The sequence below is a fragment of the Sycon ciliatum genome, chromosome 9 (genome assembly GCF_964019385.1).
Source record: "Sycon ciliatum chromosome 9, ocSycCili1.1, whole genome shotgun sequence".
Lineage (NCBI taxonomy): Eukaryota > Metazoa > Porifera > Calcarea > Leucosolenida > Sycettidae > Sycon > Sycon ciliatum.
The window spans coordinates 11,364,713-11,383,710 of record NC_088651.1 but is presented as its reverse complement, the minus strand read 5'-3'; the positions used below and the strand labels follow the sequence as shown (position 1 = coordinate 11,383,710).

General features: G+C 44.3%; 1 protein-coding gene across 1 annotated transcript in view; it reads right to left on the bottom strand.

The window, feature by feature from the left end:
* The window catches only part of LOC135824255 (uncharacterized), a 371,974-nt gene that overhangs the window by 284,099 nt on the left and 68,877 nt on the right, over nucleotides 1-18,998 (bottom strand). Inside the window, exon 4 of the mRNA XM_065336986.1 lies at nucleotides 15,314-15,488. Coding sequence (XP_065193058.1) covers nucleotides 15,314-15,488 — 175 coding nt within the window. The remainder of the gene's footprint in view (nucleotides 1-15,313; nucleotides 15,489-18,998) is intronic.

Below are 18,998 nucleotides of genomic sequence, written 5' to 3'. Positions count from 1 at the left end.
CACGTAAAAAAAGGACTGCTTCCAGCGGAAGAAGTGGCTGGAGGCGCAGTCGGCGAACGGCGTGTCAGCAGCATCTGTGGGCGGCGCAGACAAGGTGCTCTGCCTGCAGAATCATGCCCGCGGCGGACTACCACGCATATACACAGATGTCTCGTCTCCGGGCGGAAGTTGCTATCGAGCAACTGCTATCGTGGATACTGGTTCCACCCGCACGCTTATTTCTCGTGCTCTGCTCGCGCACTTGCCTGATGTGCAGTTGTCTCGTGCCGACAGCGAGTCAACCATCCTCGCGTTGGACGGTAAGCCCCTTGATGTACTAGGCTCGGCGCAGCTGCAGTTCCACCGCAATGATGGGCCGGTGCGCATACCCCGCACATGTGTCAATGTACTTGTCGTCCCGAATTTATCGGTGGTGGCTGCTGATGTGTTGCTAGGCAACGACCTTGTTGCACGGTGCGGTGGCGTCAGCGTGTCATATGACGACGACGGCAGTATGAGTCGCGTAGTTTTCGGCGAGCAACTGCCTGCTGCTGCTGCAGCCGCTGGTCCGGTCACTTCAACTGATGCTGCTATTGCTGACACCGCGTCCAAGCTGTCGCGTCATGTTTCTGTGTCACAGGATGGTGATGACGTTGTGCTAAGTGTCGACGACGGTGAGGCTCGCTGGGTACCTAGTCAGCAGTGCTGGGTGATGTCATGGCGTTGGAAAGAGGACACTGCTCCTGTGTCTACAATTGGCAGCGGCATTACTGAGTACGGCCGGAAGCACCTCTCGCCACAGCAGGAGGAAAAGTTTACTGCAGCGGTCGATGAGTGGGTTGCCAATGGTTGGCTCATTGAGCATAACCCGGAGGTGCATGGAAAGCCAGCCTGTGTTCTGCCCCTGATGGCGGTTGAGCAAGAGCACAAGCTTTCAACTCCTGTTCGGCCCGTGTTGGACTACCGCCACCTGAACCGGCAACTTGTGTCGCACCCAGGCAATGACTCTCCTGTGTGTGCGGAATCCCTGCGGTCATGGCGTAGCCGTGAAGACGAGCACGAGCTGTTAGGTAATGGTGGTTTGTGGAGTACAGTAGTGAGGAGGATTAGGCAACACACACATCCAGTCAAAATAAGGCACTTGTCAAAGTATCCGAACGTTTTCGGTCCCTTCTCATCAAGGATTATACAGGGAATGGCTCAAGTTGGAAAGACTAAAACTTATATAGCGTAAAGATATGAGATAACAACACTCGTAACAAGGTGGAAAAAGTATCAAGTTCAGCACGACACAAAACTCGAACGAAATAATAATAGCGACAAAAACATAGTGAGCAAATTAAGTTACAATTGTTAACACCATTGGAGGAGACTACACCCAACGGAGCTAAGAATCGCACTTCGTCCATCAAGCAACATCTGTCAGCCCGTACCAATTGTCGTGAGTTGTACAGTGATAATGTGTTCTCAATATTGTCACGTGGTAGATGTGCGTTGCATCTGGCTGTGCTAGAAGCTTTGTATATCTGTAAGTTAGATCCTGAACTTTGCGTACAGAAAGAAAATGTGTTGAATTCTTTATTCTCACGATGGCACCATCGCCAATAAGAGATAAATTGATGAGAAGGTGAGATTGTGGGTTAAACAGTTGGAAAGTGATTTGTCGCTACAATTGTTTGGTGTTACTCCTCGTCGAGGTGTTAACAATGTAACTTAATTTGCTCACTATGTTTTTGTCGCTATTATTATTTCGTTCGAGTTTTGTGTCGTGCTGAACTTGATACTTTTTCCACCTTGTCACGAGTGTTGTTATCTCATATCTTTACGCTATATAAGTTTTAGTCTTTCCAACTTGAGCCATTCCCTGTATAATCCTTGATGAGAAGGGACCGAAAACGTTCGAATACTTTGACAAGTGCCTTATTTTGACTGGATGTGTGTTTGCGTGGATACTTACGACCCAACACGTACCTTCGTTATTAAAATAATAATAATAATAGTAGAAAGGAAAAGGACATATGGAAACGACTTAAGAGTAACTCTCCACCACTGTAACTAGATACTATATACAGTCAGAAAGTGCAACAACTAGGCACAAAACTGACAGAGTACTGAGACATTCGACGTCCTGACACCTAGCTTCAACACATCTCCGTACTTTTATTATTGGCTCAATACCCGAGTTTCAAATTGCACACCTGATGAGCCGTCACGAACCATACGGCGAAACGTACGTCGTGTGAAACAACTTGTTTTGTAGTCAACTAGTCCATCACAATGTCATGCATGAGGAGTACTGTAGGAGTTTAGATTTCGGCTTGTACAATTCGTTCTCGCAAAGCTTCCCCCTTCTTAACTTATCTTGGATATTTTTGACCCACCCAAGTTGGGTGGTGTGCTGCTTTGCTGCTTCGAATTGTAGTTAGACCGCTTTGTCAAATCGCCTACTGGTCTCGTCATCGTCCAGTGACAATCGACATTCTTTGTTCCGTTGGGACTGTAGCTTGTGCTCGTTTTCGTTGCGCTTGCCTTCCCCTCTTTGGTCTTTCCATAACCTTGAACCTTCCAAGTTGGAAGGCTGTCGGTTAGCGCTACGGAGATGTGTTGAAGCTAGGTGTCAGGACGTCGAATGTCTCAGTACTCTGTCAGTTTTGTGCCTAGTTGTTGCACTTTCTGACTGTATAATAGTATCTAGTTACAGTGGTGGAGAGTTACTCTTAACTCGTTTCCATATGTCCTTTTCCTTTCTACTTTTATTATTGGCTCAATAATAATAATAATAATTAAAAAGCTTTCATTGTCATTGTCACGTAATTCCAAAGTATATACTGGTTCTAGTAGCGGTGTTAGGGTGTATGAATCTTCTGTTGCCAACCATCTTGTTCAGAATAGTGATTGTCGTTCTAGTTATGCTGATGAGTGCTTTTCTGTTTGGTCTCGTTCACGTAGTCAAAGGTATTTGCGTGTATTGGAGTCTATCTACATTTTTACCACTAAGCCGATTTTGTGTAGGCAGAAAAAGAATTTGTTTACGTTGAAATTGTTTGTGAATTTAGATCAGTAGTTCTTGTTTGTGGTTGCATGGTCACTTTCTAGTGGTGAATTTATCGCATCTGTTGTCACCTGATATCGTTGAATGGTGTAATGTTTCTTTCAGCTCTCATTTTATCGCGCTAGTTAGTGTCTAAATTATTACTTGCATTGTGCGTATATATATTGAGTTAAGAGCTATTGTTGATTTGCCAGTAATCCTCTGATGAGATGGCGACGAAAACGTTTAGGAACAAGCTTCTTTATTTACATGAAAACAAGTTTTGCTTATGGTGTTTGTACTGAGTGCGCAGCTTACTCTATTTATTGCGTTGAATAATAATAATAATAATAATAATAATAATAATAATAATAATAATAATGTAGAAGAGAAAAGGACATATGGATACGAGTTAAGAGTAACTCTCCATCACGGTAACATGATACTTTATACAGTCAGAAAGTGCAATAACTAGGCACAAAACTGACAGAGTACTGAAACATTCGACGTCCTGACACCTAGCTTCAACACATCTCCGTAGCGCTAACCGACAGCCTTCCAACTTGGAAGGTTCAAGGTTATGGAAATACCAAAGAGGGGAAGGCAAGCGCAACGAAAACGAGCAAAAGCTACAGTCCCAACGGAACAAAGAATGTCGATTGTTACTGGACGATGACGAGACCAGTACGATATTTGACAAAGCGGTCTAACTACAATTCGAAGTCAGCAAAGCAGCACACCACCCAACTTGGGTGGGTCATAAATATCAAAGATAAGTAAAGAAAGGGAAGCTTTGCGAAAACGAATTGTACAAGCCGAAAGCCAAACTCCTACAGTACTCCTCATGCATGACATTGTCATGCATGAGGAGTACTGTAGGAGTTTGGCTTTCGGCTTGTACAATTCGTTTTCGCAAAGCTTCCCTTTCTTTACTTATCTTTGATATTTATGACCCACCCAAGTTGGGTGGTGTGCTGCTTTGCTGACTTCGAATTGTAGTTAGACCGCTTTGTCAAATATCGTACTGGTCTCGTCATCGTCCAGTAACAATCGACATTCTTTGTTCCGTTGGGACTGTAGCTTTTGCTCGTTTTCGTTGCGCTTGCCTTCCCCTCTTTGGTATTTCCATAACCTTGAACCTTCCAAGTTGGAAGGCTGTCGGTTAGCGCTACGGAGATGTGTTGAAGCTAGGTGTCAGGACGTCGAATGTTTCAGTACTCTGTCAGTTTTGTGCCTAGTTATTGCACTTTCTGACTGTATAAAGTATCATGTTACAGTGATGGAGAGTTACTCTTAACTCGTATCCATATGTCCTTTTCTCTTCTACATTTATTTATGGCTCAACATCCGAGTTTAATAATAATAATAATAATAATAATAATAATAATAATAATAATAATAATAATAATAATAATAATAATAATAATAATAATAATAATAATAATAATAATAATAATAATAATAATAATAATAATAATAATAATAATAATAATAATAATAATAATAATAATAATAATAATAATAAAGGGTTTGCTCCCCACACACTTCGTACTTAATAATAATAATAATAATAATAATAATGTAGAAGAGAAAAGGACATATGGATACGAGTTAAGAGTAACTATCCATCACTGTAACATGATACTATATACAGTCAGAAAGTGCAATAACTAGGCACAAAACTGACAGTGTACTGAAACATTCGACGTCCTGACACCTAGCTTCAACACATCTCCGTAGCGCTAACCGACAGCCTTCCAACTTGGAAGGTTCAAGGTTATGGAAAGACCAAAGAGGGGAAGGCAAGCGCAACGAAAACGAGCAAAAGCTACAGTCCCAACGGAACAAAGAATGTCGATTGTTACTGGACGATGACGAGACCAGTACGATATTTGACAAAGCGGTCTAACTACAATTCGAAGCAGCAAAGCAGCACACCACCCAGCTTGGGTGGGTCATAAATATCAAAGATAAGTAAAAGTGTTGAAGCTAGGTGTCAGGACGTCGAATGTTTCAGTACACTGTCAGTTTTGTGCCTAGTTATTGCACTTTCTGACTGTATATAGTATCATGTTACAGTGATGGATAGTTACTCTTAACTCGTATCCATATGTCCTTTTCTCTTCTACATTTATTTATGGCTCAACATCCGAGTTTCAAATTGCACACCTCATGAGCCGTCACGAACCATACGGCGAAACGTACGTCGTGTGAAACAACTTGTTTTGTAGTCAACTAGTCCATCACAATGTCATGCATGAGGAGTACTGTAGGAGTTTGGCTTTCGGCTTGTACAATTCGTTTTCGCAAAGCTTCCCTTTTTTTACTTATCTTTGATATTTATGACCCACCCAAGCTGGGTGGTGTGCTGCTTTGCTGCTTCGAATTGTAGTTAGACCGCTTTGTCAAATATCGTACTGGTCTCGTCATCGTCCAGTAACAATCGACATTCTTTGTTCCGTTGGGACTGTAGCTTTTGCTCGTTTTCGTTGCGCTTGCCTTCCCCTCTTTGGTCTTTCCATAACCTTGAACCTTCCAAGTTGGAAGGCTGTCGGTTAGCGCTACGGAGATGTGTTGAAGCTAGGTGTCAGGACGTCGAATGTTTCAGTACACTGTCAGTTTTGTGCCTAGTTATTGCACTTTCTGACTGTATATAGTATCATGTTACAGTGATGGATAGTTACTCTTAACTCGTATCCATATGTCCTTTTCTCTTCTACATTTATTTATGGCTCAACATCCGAGTTTCAAATTGCACACCTGATGAGCCGTCACGAACCATACGGCGAAACGTACGTCGTGTGAAACAACTTGTTTTGTAGTCAACTAGTCCATCACAATGTCATGCATGAGGAGTACTGTAGGAGTTTGGCTTTCGGCTTGTACAATTCGTTTTCGCAAAGCTTCCCTTTTTTTACTTATCTTTGATATTTATGACCCACCCAAGCTGGGTGGTGTGCTGCTTTGCTGCTTCGAATTGTAGTTAGACCGCTTTGTCAAATATCGTACTGGTCTCGTCATCGTCCAGTAACAATCGACATTCTTTGTTCCGTTGGGACTGTAGCTTTTGCTCGTTTTCGTTGCGCTTGCCTTCCCCTCTTTGGTCTTTCCATAACCTTGAACCTTCCAAGTTGGAAGGCTGTCGGTTAGCGCTACGGAGATGTGTTGAAGCTAGGTGTCAGGACGTCGAATGTTTCAGTACACTGTCAGTTTTGTGCCTAGTTATTGCACTTTCTGACTGTATATAGTATCATGTTACAGTGATGGATAGTTACTCTTAACTCGTATCCATATGTCCTTTTCTCTTCTACATTTATTTATGGCTCAACATCCGAGTTTCAAATAATAATAATAATAATAATAATAAGGATGGCGTAACTCCTCTGTAGCCTTGTCATGATTTCTAATTTTTCTTTCACCGCCCACGGCCGCACAAAGTCCTTGGCTACAAAAAAAAAAAAAAAAATTAAAGTCTCTCCAAATCTCTCAAAACCAAACTTAAAACTCCTTTCCAAATTTTCGCCCAAGAGGGCATCTTCAGGGATATGTGACTCTTGTGAACAAAACAACAATATAACTACAGAAAAAGGGTAATAACAATAACGTGGCAATATACCAGGAACATCATAACTAGTGCTAAGAATTGAGACTAACATTGAAGATAATGTCACATATTCAGAAACAAAAAAAAAAAAAAAAAAAAAACAGAACCTACCCACAATATCGCACCCCAGGTAAGAGCCTAAAAAAACAAATGTCTCAACTTGCAAGATCTCAAGTCAGGTGATGATGGGTCAGCGTGAAGTGCATGTCTCAACTGGTGTGATCGCCAATTAGATGTGAAGGTGACGAGGCCAGAAAGAGAGAGAAAGAGAGAGAGACAGAGGCAGAGAAAGATAGTGTGTGTATGTATGTGTTTGTGTGTGTGAGTGCACGTGTGTGTGTGCGTACGTGTGTGTGTGTGAGCGTGCGTGTGTGTGTGTGGGGGGGGGGGGGGGTGTGTGCGTGAGTGCGAGCCTCACGGGTGGTAATTGCATCCATTCGATGAGATGGTCTTGCCCACAGTAACCATGAAGGTCCTGTTGTCTTGATGAATTTATGCCGATAGTCTCCATCCAGTGTCACAGTTGATTGCTGGCTTTCTGCTTCTGATTTCGGTTGCTTCCATGTACTTGCGGGAAGGCAGCGAAGACTCCCTGCCGAGAATCTTGGCGTGGTGGAAAGGCTGAAAGTTAGGCGATGATGTTGCAAATTCTCGGTGGTCAGACTTGTAATGGCCCCCCCAGGGAGTCTTCACTGCCCTCACCCTTGCCTCTCGATAATGTTCCTTGAATCTTTCCCTCACTGGACGCTCGGTTTCCCCGACGTAGAGCTCTTCGCACAATGTACATGACATACAATAGACTACATTCTTCGTCAGACATTCACTGCTCTTCACATCCGCGTCGCATGCTCTGCACACCATTGGCCTGCCAGGACCACGCTTCACCTTCGCACGCTGCACATCACGCGGACACATACGCGTACCAAACGACGAACGGACAAGTCTACGCTTCAATGACGGACCAGACGTGAAAACAAGACGAACATCTGGACTATACTGACGAACACGGCGAGAAACCCGAGCGGCCAGTGCATCATCCCCCACACACACACACACGCACGCTCACACACACACACGTACGCACACACACACGTGCACTCACACACACAAACACATACATACACACACTATCTTTCTCTGCCTCTGTCTCTCTCTCTTTCTCTCTCTTTCTGGCCTCGTCACCTTCACATCTAATTGGGGATCACACCAGTTGAGACATGCACTTCACGCTGACCCATCATCACCTGACTTGAGATCTTGCAAGTTGAGACATTTGTTTTTTTAGGCTCTTACCTGGCGTGCGATATTGTGGGTAGGTTCTGTTTTGTTTTGTTTTTTTGTTTCTGAATATGTGACATTATCTTCAATGTTAGTCTCAATTCTTAGCACTAGTTATGATGTTCCTGGTATATTGCCACGTTATTGTTATTACCCTTTTTCTGTAGTTATATTGTTGTTTTGTTCACAAGAGTCACATATCCCTGAAGATGCCCTCTTGGGCGAAAATTTGGAAAGGAGTTTTAAGTTTGGTTTTGAGAGATTTGGAGAGACTTTAATTTTTTTTTTTTTTGTAGCCAAGGACTTTGTGCGGCCGTGGGCGGTGAAAGAAAAATTAGAAATAATAATAATAATAATAATAATAATAATAATAATAATAATAATAATAATAATAATAATAATAATAATAATAATAATAATAATAATAATAATAATAATAATAATAATAATAATAATAATAATAATAATAATAATAATAATAATAATAATAATAATAATAATAATAATAATAATAATAATACGAAGTAGTGGTTGCGACCTCGGCGATGATTAGTAAGAAAAGGGTTTGCTCCGAGTCAGTCAAGTGTCAAGTAAAGTCGGCGGAATAGCGCGAGCTCCGGTGTGGGGAGCAAACCCTTTTCTTACAAATAATAATAATAATTAGTGTTGAAACGAATAATCGAACAATCGAATAATTTAGAATATTCGTGGGGTGAACGAATAATCGAATAGTCGTAGGAATTATCAGAAATCGAAAAAAAAAACCGATCTATGCTCAGTGCTGACCCTATATTGCACTGCGTAGATCTGCGTAGATCTGCTCGCAGTATTTCTTCTCAATCTCTTCTCCTCCAAGTATTAGTTTCTCCTATCGGTATCTAGTAATACTTCTGTTTTTTCTATACGAGAGAAACATGGATGCAGTGAATGATTATGTGATTTTCGGTCTTTGACCACTTTGTGGTGGGTCTGATCTGCTCACCCCGCCCCCCCCCCCCCCTCCACACCGCTTTAGGAGCTGCATCTGCGCTTTGATCCAAGAGGGTGGTGGCTTTCCTGCCGATGCGGAAAGCTCGGCTTCTAGCCGAGTCTCACATGAACCGTGAACGTTTTTTCTCCATACTGTGCTTTTCTGTCATGTCTGCACCCTGTAGTTGCCAGTGCACATACTGGCAGATATACATGTACTGTCGCGGACATGGAAATCCAGTCGATTGTCCGGGGCCGGTTTTGCACCTCCACATAACAAAATCCGATAATCAGTAAAAAAAAATTTAAAAACTACTTAAAAAGTGCTGAAAAAGTGTTGAAAAATGCCATCATGCGTATGGTAGAATATAGATTATTCGTTCGATGGAGGGCGAAATTATTCGATAGATTATTCGTTCGAAGAATCCGTGTTCGGTTTAAACACTAATAATAATAATAATAATAAGGTAGAAAGGAAAAAGACATTATGGATACGAGTTAAGAGTAACTCTCCATCACTGTAACATGCTACTTTATACAGTCAGAAAGTGCAATAACTAGGCACAAAACTGACAGAGTACTGAGACATTCGACGTCCTGACACCTAGCTTCAACACATCTCCGTAGCGCTAACCGACAGCCTTCCAACTTGGAAGGTTCAAGGTTATGGAAAAGACCAAAGAGGGGAAGGCAAGCGCAACGAAAACGAGCAAAAGCTACAGTCCCAACGGAACAAAGAATGTCGATTGTTACTGGACGATGACGAGACCAGTACGATATTTGACAAAGCGGTCTAACTACAATTCGAAGCAGCAAAACAGCACACCACCCAACTTGGGTGGGTCATAAATATCAAAGATAAGTGAAGAAAGGGAAGCTTTGCGAAAATGAATTGTACAAGCCGAAAGCCAAACTCCTACAGTAATGTCGGTTAGCGCTACGGAGATGTGTTGAAGCTAGGTGTCAGGGCGTCGAATGTTTCAGTACTCTGTCAGTTTTGTGCCTAGTTGTTGCACTTTCTGACTGTATATAGTATCATGTTACAGTGATGGAGATTTACTCTTAACTCGTATCCATATGTCCTTTTCTCTTCCACATTTATTTATGGCTCAACATCCGAGTTTCAAATAATAATAATAATAATAATAATAATAATAATAATAATAATAATAATAATACGAAGTAGTGGTTGCGACTTCGGCGATGATTTGTTAGAAAGGGTTTGCTCCCCACACCGGAGCTCGCGCTATTCCGCCGACTTTACTTGATACTTGACTGACTCCCGACTGCCATCCAGAGCACACGAGAAGTCCATCGAACCTTCGACTCGGCAAACCTGCAAGAAAGCACCACTCCCTGCTCAATACACAGTGTTTCGGTGACTCACGCTGCTATCTGGTGTTCACGAGGTGTTTGTCGCGCTGGAAATGGAGCGTCTCTGTAAGTTTGTATCCCTGGTGATGTTTGTGCCTGGAGAGCACTATATAAGTGGTGCTTTTCAGGCACAATCTTCCTCAGCCTACTCCAGCTCAACTGATGAGGGGTGAATTCCCCGAAACACTGTGTATTGAGCAGGGAGTGGTGCTTTCTTGCAGGTTTGCCGAGTCGAAGGTTCGATGGACTTCTCGTGTGCTCTGGATGGCAGTCGTGAGTCAGTCAAGTGTCAAGTAAAGTCGGCGGAATAGCGCGAGCTCCGGTGTGGGGAGCAAACCCTTTCTAACAAATCATCGCCGAAGTCGCAACCACTACTTCGTACTGTTGTGCCCAGCGCGGGCTTGCGACTAGTTGGTTTGGAGTTGACAGCGTTGCGAATGACCGAGGGTCCTCAACGTCTGGTCTCACCGTCCAGGAGCGACACTGACTCACGCTGCTATCTGGTGTTCACGAGGTGTTTGTCGCGCTGGAAATGGAGCATCTCTGTAAGTTTGTATCCCTGGTGATGTTTGTGCCTGGAGAGCACTATATAAGTGGTGCTTTTCAGGCACAATCTTCCTCAGCCTACTCAAGCTCAACTGATGAGGGGTGAATTCCCCGAAACACTGTGTATTGAGCAGGGAGTGGTGCTTCCTTGCAGGTTTGCCGAGTCGAAGGTTCGATGGACTTCTCGTGTGCTCTGGATGGCAGCCGTGAGTCAGTCAAGTGTCAAGTAAAGTCGGCGGAATAGCGCGAGCTCCGGTGTGGGGAGCAAACCCTTTCTAATAATAATAATAATAATAATAAAGGGTTTGCTCCCCACACCGGAGCTCGCGCTATTCCGCCGACTTTACTTGACACTTGACTGACTCACGACTGCCATCCAGAGCACACGAGAAGTCCATCGAACCTTAGACTCGGCAAACCTGCAAGAAAGCACCACGCCCTGCTCGATACACAGTGTTTCGGGGAATTCACCCCTCATCAGTTGAGCTTGAGTAGGCTGAGGAAGATTGTGCCTGAAAATAATAATAATAATAATAATCAACGCAATAAATAGAGTAAGCTGCGCACTCAGTACAAACACCATTAGCAAAACTTGTTTTCATGTAAATAACTACTGGAGGCACGGATCCACCAGCATGTGCCTCTTCACGTTATGCCTGTTGAGGCACGGTCGTCAAGGCCTAGACGAGGTCGTCCCCCAAAGAATGGTGCTGAGACTGGAGGTGCACCCTCGCTGGGGACGGAACCAACTGGGGTGTCGTTGTCTTCTTCGTCGCCATCGGCTTGTTCGTCATTGCCTTCGTCTTCGCCGTCTCTTCCTTCTGTCCCGTCATCACCGTTGGTATCTGCGGTTTCGTCTTCTTTGACTTCCTTGGTACCGTCATCCGGTGTGTCCACCTCCCGTGGAAAAAAGCGTGGCCGGCCACCGAAGAAACCACCGGATGGTGTGTCTGCGGGACCAGTGACTCGCTCTAGGGCGAGGTTAGCAGAGTCTTTATCGTCTCCGTCGTTGTCGTCATCGTCGTCGTCAGCATCTTCCTCATCTCCCTCCTCCTCTTCATCAACACCAACGGCCATTGAAACGTCAAAGGGAGCATCATCGCAGCAGGCAGTGCCAGTAACGGACGTGTCTTTGGTACTGACATCTACATCGGCCTCGTCTGGATTGGCAGTAGCGGCAATGAATGTCAGGTCGGTTTCATTGTCACGTAATTCCAAAGTATGTACTGGTTCTAGTAGTGGTGTTAGGGTGTATGAATCTTCTGTTGCAAACCATCTTGTTCAGAATAGTGATTGTCGTTCTAGTTATACTGATGATTGTTTTTCTGTTTGGTCTCGTTCACGTAGTCAAAGGTATCTGCGTGTATTGGAGTCTATCTACATTTTTACCACCAAGCCGATTTTGTGTAGGCAGAAAAAGAATTTGTTTACGTTGAAATTGTTTGTGAATTTAGATCAGTAGTTCTCGTTTGTGGTGCATGGTTACTTTCTAGTGGTGAATTTATCGCATCTGTTGTCACCTGATATCGTTGATTGATGTAATGTTTCTTTCAGCTCTCATTTTCTCGCGCTAGTTAGGGTCTAAATTATTACTTGCATTGTGCGTATATATATATTGAGTTTAGAGCTAATTTTGATTTGCCAGTAATCCTCTGATGAGATGGCGACGAAAACGTTTAGGAACAAGCTTAGTTATTTACATGAAAACAAGTTTTGCTAATGGTGTTTGTACTGAGTGCGCAGCTTACTCTATTTATTGCGTTGATTACATTTTTATCTCCACGTAAGCTTAATAATAATAATGATGATAATATGACCGACTGGAGAAGGAGCTGGAAGAGCTGGATGCAAAGCTGGCAAGCCAGAGCACGACACGCGATGGAGACAGAGATGCTATTGCCCGACTGTCGAAGTTGCACGACGAGCTGAGAACGGTTCAGTCGAAGGTGCCATATTATAAAGTGGTGCACGCGAGCAAGCCCTGTGTTAGCCCACGATGCTGGGTGACATCAAACCCTGCTAGGTAGTGGTAAATAATCCTAACACTTCTGCAGCGGAACTTCAATCGCAGCGAAAATACATCTCAGGTAAGGAACTCCAGCAATAATTCGAGCGTCTCAATGCATGCGTCGTAAACACACTAGACTAACTAGACAATCGTTCTAATCATGTCAATCGTAATCCATTCGCAACATACACATGCAAATAACTCGAAACAGAGAATGTATTGGTCTGCGGCACCGGTAGTTGGGCAATCGCGGATTCTTTGAGGGCCGAAACCTCCTCGCTTAGGCCTGCTACCTGCCTGGATAATTCATCGATCCGGTTCTAGAAGTGCACCTGATGATCAGCGGATTCCGTTACAAGCACCGGAATACATTGACGACCTTCAGCACTGAAAACTAAATGCCGGGAAGGGCACACAACAACTTTATTTATGTCTTCAACATCCTGCGAAGGGACGTTTTCGCGGTACTATATGGGCCAGTGCATACAACACCGAGTCTAATAGGCCATTCACACGACGTGCAAACATTTGCACGCGTGTGACCAAGATAACACTGGCAAACTGTGATCCAGTTCACACGGTGCTGGGCAAACTTTGCAACCGTCAATGTATCCATAGTGACCTCCTGAAAATGCCGGGAAATGTTCAATTTTGAATTTTCCCTTGTTCAAGCACTGCATTTGCAGTACGCACTTTCAACAACCGACACTTTTCCTGGCGTGCAAAGATAATCGCGAGCAAAAGGGCCTCGGCCAAGATAAAAAATCAGTTGCTCGCGTGTGTCCAAGTTTATCGTATCCGAGTAAATATCCTTGGAAACAGTACGATAAAAGTAAGTTTGCCCGTCGTGTGAATGGCCTATAAGGGCAAATTTTTCGAAATTTTTTTCTTTCTTGAAAATCAGTCACAGGGGTCTAGAGAACACCTCTGTGGAAGATAAAGTTGGATATCACATTTGAAAGTACATAGAGACCATGATTTCTATGGCATTGTCCAACATAGAATATGCCTTGTATAATGCATTATCTACAGTGTCGCTGAAAGCAGCAACAGTTTTGCGTATCAGCCTTTTGTATTATTGGCCAAGACATTCAATGAAGGCTGCCTTGTTCTCCAGTCAAAACCAGGCAACATTGTCCAGCAAGTTCTTGTGTCGTTGAGCTAACAAGAACTCGCGTTCTTTTTGTGCAAAGACAACATGGTCACAATGGTTCCGTTGCAGAATTCTTTTCATCCTGTGCACGAGGAGAACGAATATCGTCTCGAAGCAGCTCACACTTGTTGCACACGTCCATCCGTCGCGTCATGAACTCGATGGACTTGCACTTCTTAGTCCACAGATACGAAAATTTAACGGGTAACCCAGGGTTTGCGCTGCACTTGACAGCTCAACATGTTCCGAAAGGACAAACTTGTAGTCGACAGATGTAGGTAAGTTTATGGGAGATTCCTCACCTCTCCCTCTTGGTGCTGCAGGCAAAGGGAGACTGAACTCTAAGCTGTAGTTCAGAATGAACTGCTGCGCTCTGTCTCCCACTTCTGCACAAAATTTATTCCAAGGCACATTGCCAGATTTCCATGTGCACCAGGATGACAGCTATTGTTCTCCTTGTCCACTTGCACACAGTCATGTTTTGTCAACCACATGGAGCTGCATAAACGCGGTTCCACACACGATGTATCCCATCACAGTTTATCCAAACGTGAAGCTTGTCCGTTCCGTTGCGGAAGCTGTCGACTGATGCACGACAGTCGACAGGATCGTCATGCGTGCAGCGCAGCCAGCACACCGATATAAAAAATGCCGAGGTCCTTCGATTTCATCGCCGAAATTTAGTCGTCGTAATGGAGGATTGCGCTCGACGTGAAGCTGCTGAAATGGTAGTTCCGAACGCAGCCACAGCCTTCAAGAATCAGTGAGTCCACAGCGGCAATCCTCTGAAGCGCGTCCTGGTCATCGTCGCTTTCAGCGTCCACATAATCTCCGCCTAATTCATCCGCTCTCGACTCGCCTTCAACCTCAACGCAGGAGTCTTTCACTCCCGGACGCATAGCTGGGGCTTCGTCAGAGTCACTGTGAGCAGTATAGCTGCTAGTTGCCGACTGCTCTGACTCACGACTCGCCAAATAAATTGTCGTCTTCCTCCTCGATAGTAAACCTTGCCGATGTCTTTGGCCGCACCGACGATAATCACGCGAGCGGCACAGCTCAACCGACGTGCTGCTCGGCGTCTGCCACGAGTGTGTCTACTCAGAGGCCCTTCCTCAAGTGCTACTTCCAACTCCTCCTGCGCCGCCACGTCCATGACTATTGCTGCAAGTCGATCGCTTGTCACTTCTCTTGTCGTCTTGAGATCGATTGACAAGATCCGCGATCGAGCCACAAAAAAAAATAACTCTTCTTTCCGAGCGATTTTCTCAAAATTCTGAACGAAATCGGTTTCCCCGAAGACACGTTTTCGTATGCACTGGCCCATATATCTCCAAAACTAGAACACAGGCAGCAAGCAAGTAATGAACTCACAGATATTGTGTAGCCGTGTTCAGATAGAGCGGTATTCCAACGAGGCCTTGACTCGTGCAATCAGAAATGGTGTAGTATTTTTTAATTTCGCAAACACCCGAAGCATGCTGGCGGATTGGCTTTTTCTCTGGCGGGCGAGTAGTTGGAGGCAACATTGATGGTTGAGGCCAAGCTTCTGGACACAAGTAACACACATAAATCCAAGTACAATGAGTCGTTAACCCTTTCAGTGCTAATGACGAGGTATCTCGCTCTGTAAATTGTGCCTGAACCGCGGATTACGAGATAGCTCACGCAATAGTACTGTGGCCAACAAGGCTCTTCAATAATACTTCACACAAGGGTCGTAGGAGACATCGTTGGCAACCTGGTTCCAACAATCACTCGAAGGAAAGACAAAGAGACAAAAGACAAACGACAAGAAAACCTGAACGAGAAGACCCGAAAAGGACCAAGATGTCCAGAAAAGGATAAAGAAAATAACGTAGTACCAAATTATCGTACAACACAGCGAGATGTGGGGGAACCCTGCGCGCGACCGTGCGGGTTCACAAAAAGCTCCCGTGGAACATCAATAGGGATACGTGATGTCAAAGAAAGCGAAGGGGTCAAGAGTACAAATCTGACACGGCTTCTAAAAGACACGCTACACTACTACGTCATGAGCACGCGACTGCACAGCCAGCGTAACTATAGAAAATATAGCGACTGGTCTCCAAGCAACGACCAGGTGCAGAACAAAATCAAACAAACATAAATATTCAAAATACGCTTGTGAAAGGAAGAAGAAAAGAATGAAGCTGAAGGGTTACACTTGTCATAGGGTGTTAGCACTCGACGCTGGGTGACATCAAACCCTGTCAGGTAGTGCAGTGTCTGCTCTAGGATTGTAGGACAGCCGGGTACACATATACCTGGCGCAACCATTTCAACCGGGTCGGAGCCGGGTACACATGTACCTGGCGCTGTCTCACCAGCCGAGTCACATGCTTTTAAAACTGGTTGGTTGGTTTATTTTAATTCGGACAATAAACGGGAACTAGGCCCAATGATATAACGGCGAATGGATAAGCCGCATTTAGAAAAGAAAGGACAAGAATTAGAAAATTAGTTTAAATTAAGAAAGAAGAAGAAGTATCTGACACATACAAGCCATGTAGTCAGTCCTTTCAAAGTTCGAAAGTGTAAAGTACCAACCGGGTCACAGGTGACCCGGTACTATATTTTCAACCGGGTCCAAGCGCCGCCCAACCGGGTGGATTACCCGGCTCACCCGGCGCTGGAGCAGACACTGTAGTGGTAAATAATCCTAACACTTCAACAGGGGAACTTCAATCGCAGCGAAAATACATCTCAGGTAAGGAACTCTAGCAATAGTTCGAGCGTCTAAATGCATGCGTCGTAAACACACTAGACTAACTAGACAATCGTTCTAATCATATCAATCGTGACCCACTCACAACACACACACATGCAAAATTCGAAACAGAAAATGTATCGGTCTGCGACAAGTACGAAGTGCATATATTACTGTACAAACTGTCCTAACTCTTGTCAACGGCGGCCGATTTTCACAAGCAATATACCGTTGGAAAGGTATTGAACTCAGCTGTCCAGTGATATAAAGATCTTTGCAATATGACTAGATTTGAGTGAGCGATGATGAATAGAATTGCAAAATATCAAAATGCACTTTCTGGCCCTTAGTTCAAACTTTTTGCTCGCGACTCGCTTTTTTTAGGGGATTTCCCTTTGCTACAGCGCATGCGTGTTGGGCATCAAACTAAGTGCTTGGATCTCTGCTTTGCAGCGCAGTTTGAATCGTGAAATTTGGTTTAGTTTGAGAAAGATGGCGAACAAAAATGTATTATGAAGTTGTTTAGGGATTCTGACACATGTAAGGGCTTTCTAGAGCACATAGAAGTGGCCCTAGCATGCATATGGAGCTGAGAACTGCCAGAGAGTCTTCGCTTGGCTCAGGCCTTTCCTACAAGCCATATATGGTGGAAATCCATCCATGAGTGCAAACATGGCGAAAGTTTTGCTCGGCGACGTGCATGCACGGTTTGAAATGAAAGTAAGGGCGCTGAAAGAGGTTTAGAGAAACAAATCACACGTTCAAAAATCGAGAGACAGTTCAACACGAAAATGTGCGGAATAATCGACCGAACTATGCATTGAACGATTCGGCACTCTTCTAGTGTATTCCACATGGCAGTAATATGTCAAGCCTAGTATTTGATGTAAGGTTTGGGGTGAGAAACCTGAAAGTCTGTTGAGAAGGCTGGGTGAGCTATGCTATACCGTATGATTAACCCTTTCCATGCCATGGACGCGTATACGCGTTTTTTTAGTATGAGCCGATTGGCCACGGACGCGTTTACGCGTTCTGCCTACACTGTACAATGTACACTGTACAGTACATGTGTATCGCGCGCTATAGACGAGTGTACAAACTATCATAACTCCGTCCAAATATCTCGGACTGCTAAGGTTGAGACACCGCTGGAAAGGTCTTGAGCTCAGCTTTCCAGGGATATAAAGTTCTTCGCGATACGACAAGGTATGACCGAGCGGCGATAAATTGAACGGCCAGAATGCGCAAATTTCATTTTTTGGCGATCGATTCAAATTTTTTGTTCGCGACTTCGTGCGGGCTAGGGGATTTCCCCTAAACACAGCGCGTGCGCAGTCAGCTGCAACAAACGCGCTTGAATCTCAGCTTTCCAACGCAGTTTGAATCGTGAAAATCAGTTCACAATGAGCAAGAAGACGAAAGAAAACATGAGAGGCAGTCGTTTTGTTACTTTCAGGCATGGTAGGGGGACTTTGAGAGGAGATGGAAGTGGCCCTGGTATGCCTGTCGCGCTGCGAGTCCCTGTAATGGCTTCCTGTTGTCCAGATCTTTCCAACAAGCCATGGATCGTGAAAATCCATCAAGGTATAGTGAAATAGCAACAAATTTCGTTCTGAGGTGCGCGTGCAGCTTTGAACAGTTCAGCTCAGAGCCTGAACAATGCGTGGCCAACACAGGAAAACATGCTGGCATGGAAAGGGTTAAGGACTCATTTGACTCATGGAGTATGCCTCATGATCTAGTTTTAATCGGAAATCGGCCCTGATGCCTTTTGAATTCGTTTATTCTCACGATGGCCTGTGGCCAATAAGAGAAAAATAATTACAGGCACGGGGATCAGATACAGAGAGATCAAAGTTTAGCTGCTTGCTGAGGCAGTAGCAATGGCAATACTAATTGGGAGTTAATCACGTAGGCTGCGCAATGGAGCTATAGATGTGCTGAGCAGTGTGAGCAAGTACATACGGAAGAGATGACAAGTGGTAGGATGTTTGCTTTGAAATCTCGTCTGGGGTTGATTTGCCGGATGTTGGGTGGGATGCTATTAAAGAGATCAAGAGAAGCATAGATGGGGGAGTCTCTAAGCCGGTTTGTACGTGTTGTGGGTAGGTCAAAGGTTCGGGGGAACCTGAGCGTGCGAATGGGTTGTGTCGCAGACCGATACATTCTCTGTTTCGAGTTGTTTGCATGTGTATGTTGTGAGTGGATCACGATAGATTGAGACGCTCGAATTATTGCTAGAGTTTCTTACCTGAGATGTATTTTCGCTGCGATTGAAGTTCTGCTGCAGAAGTGTTAGGATTATTTACCACTACCTGACAGGGTTTG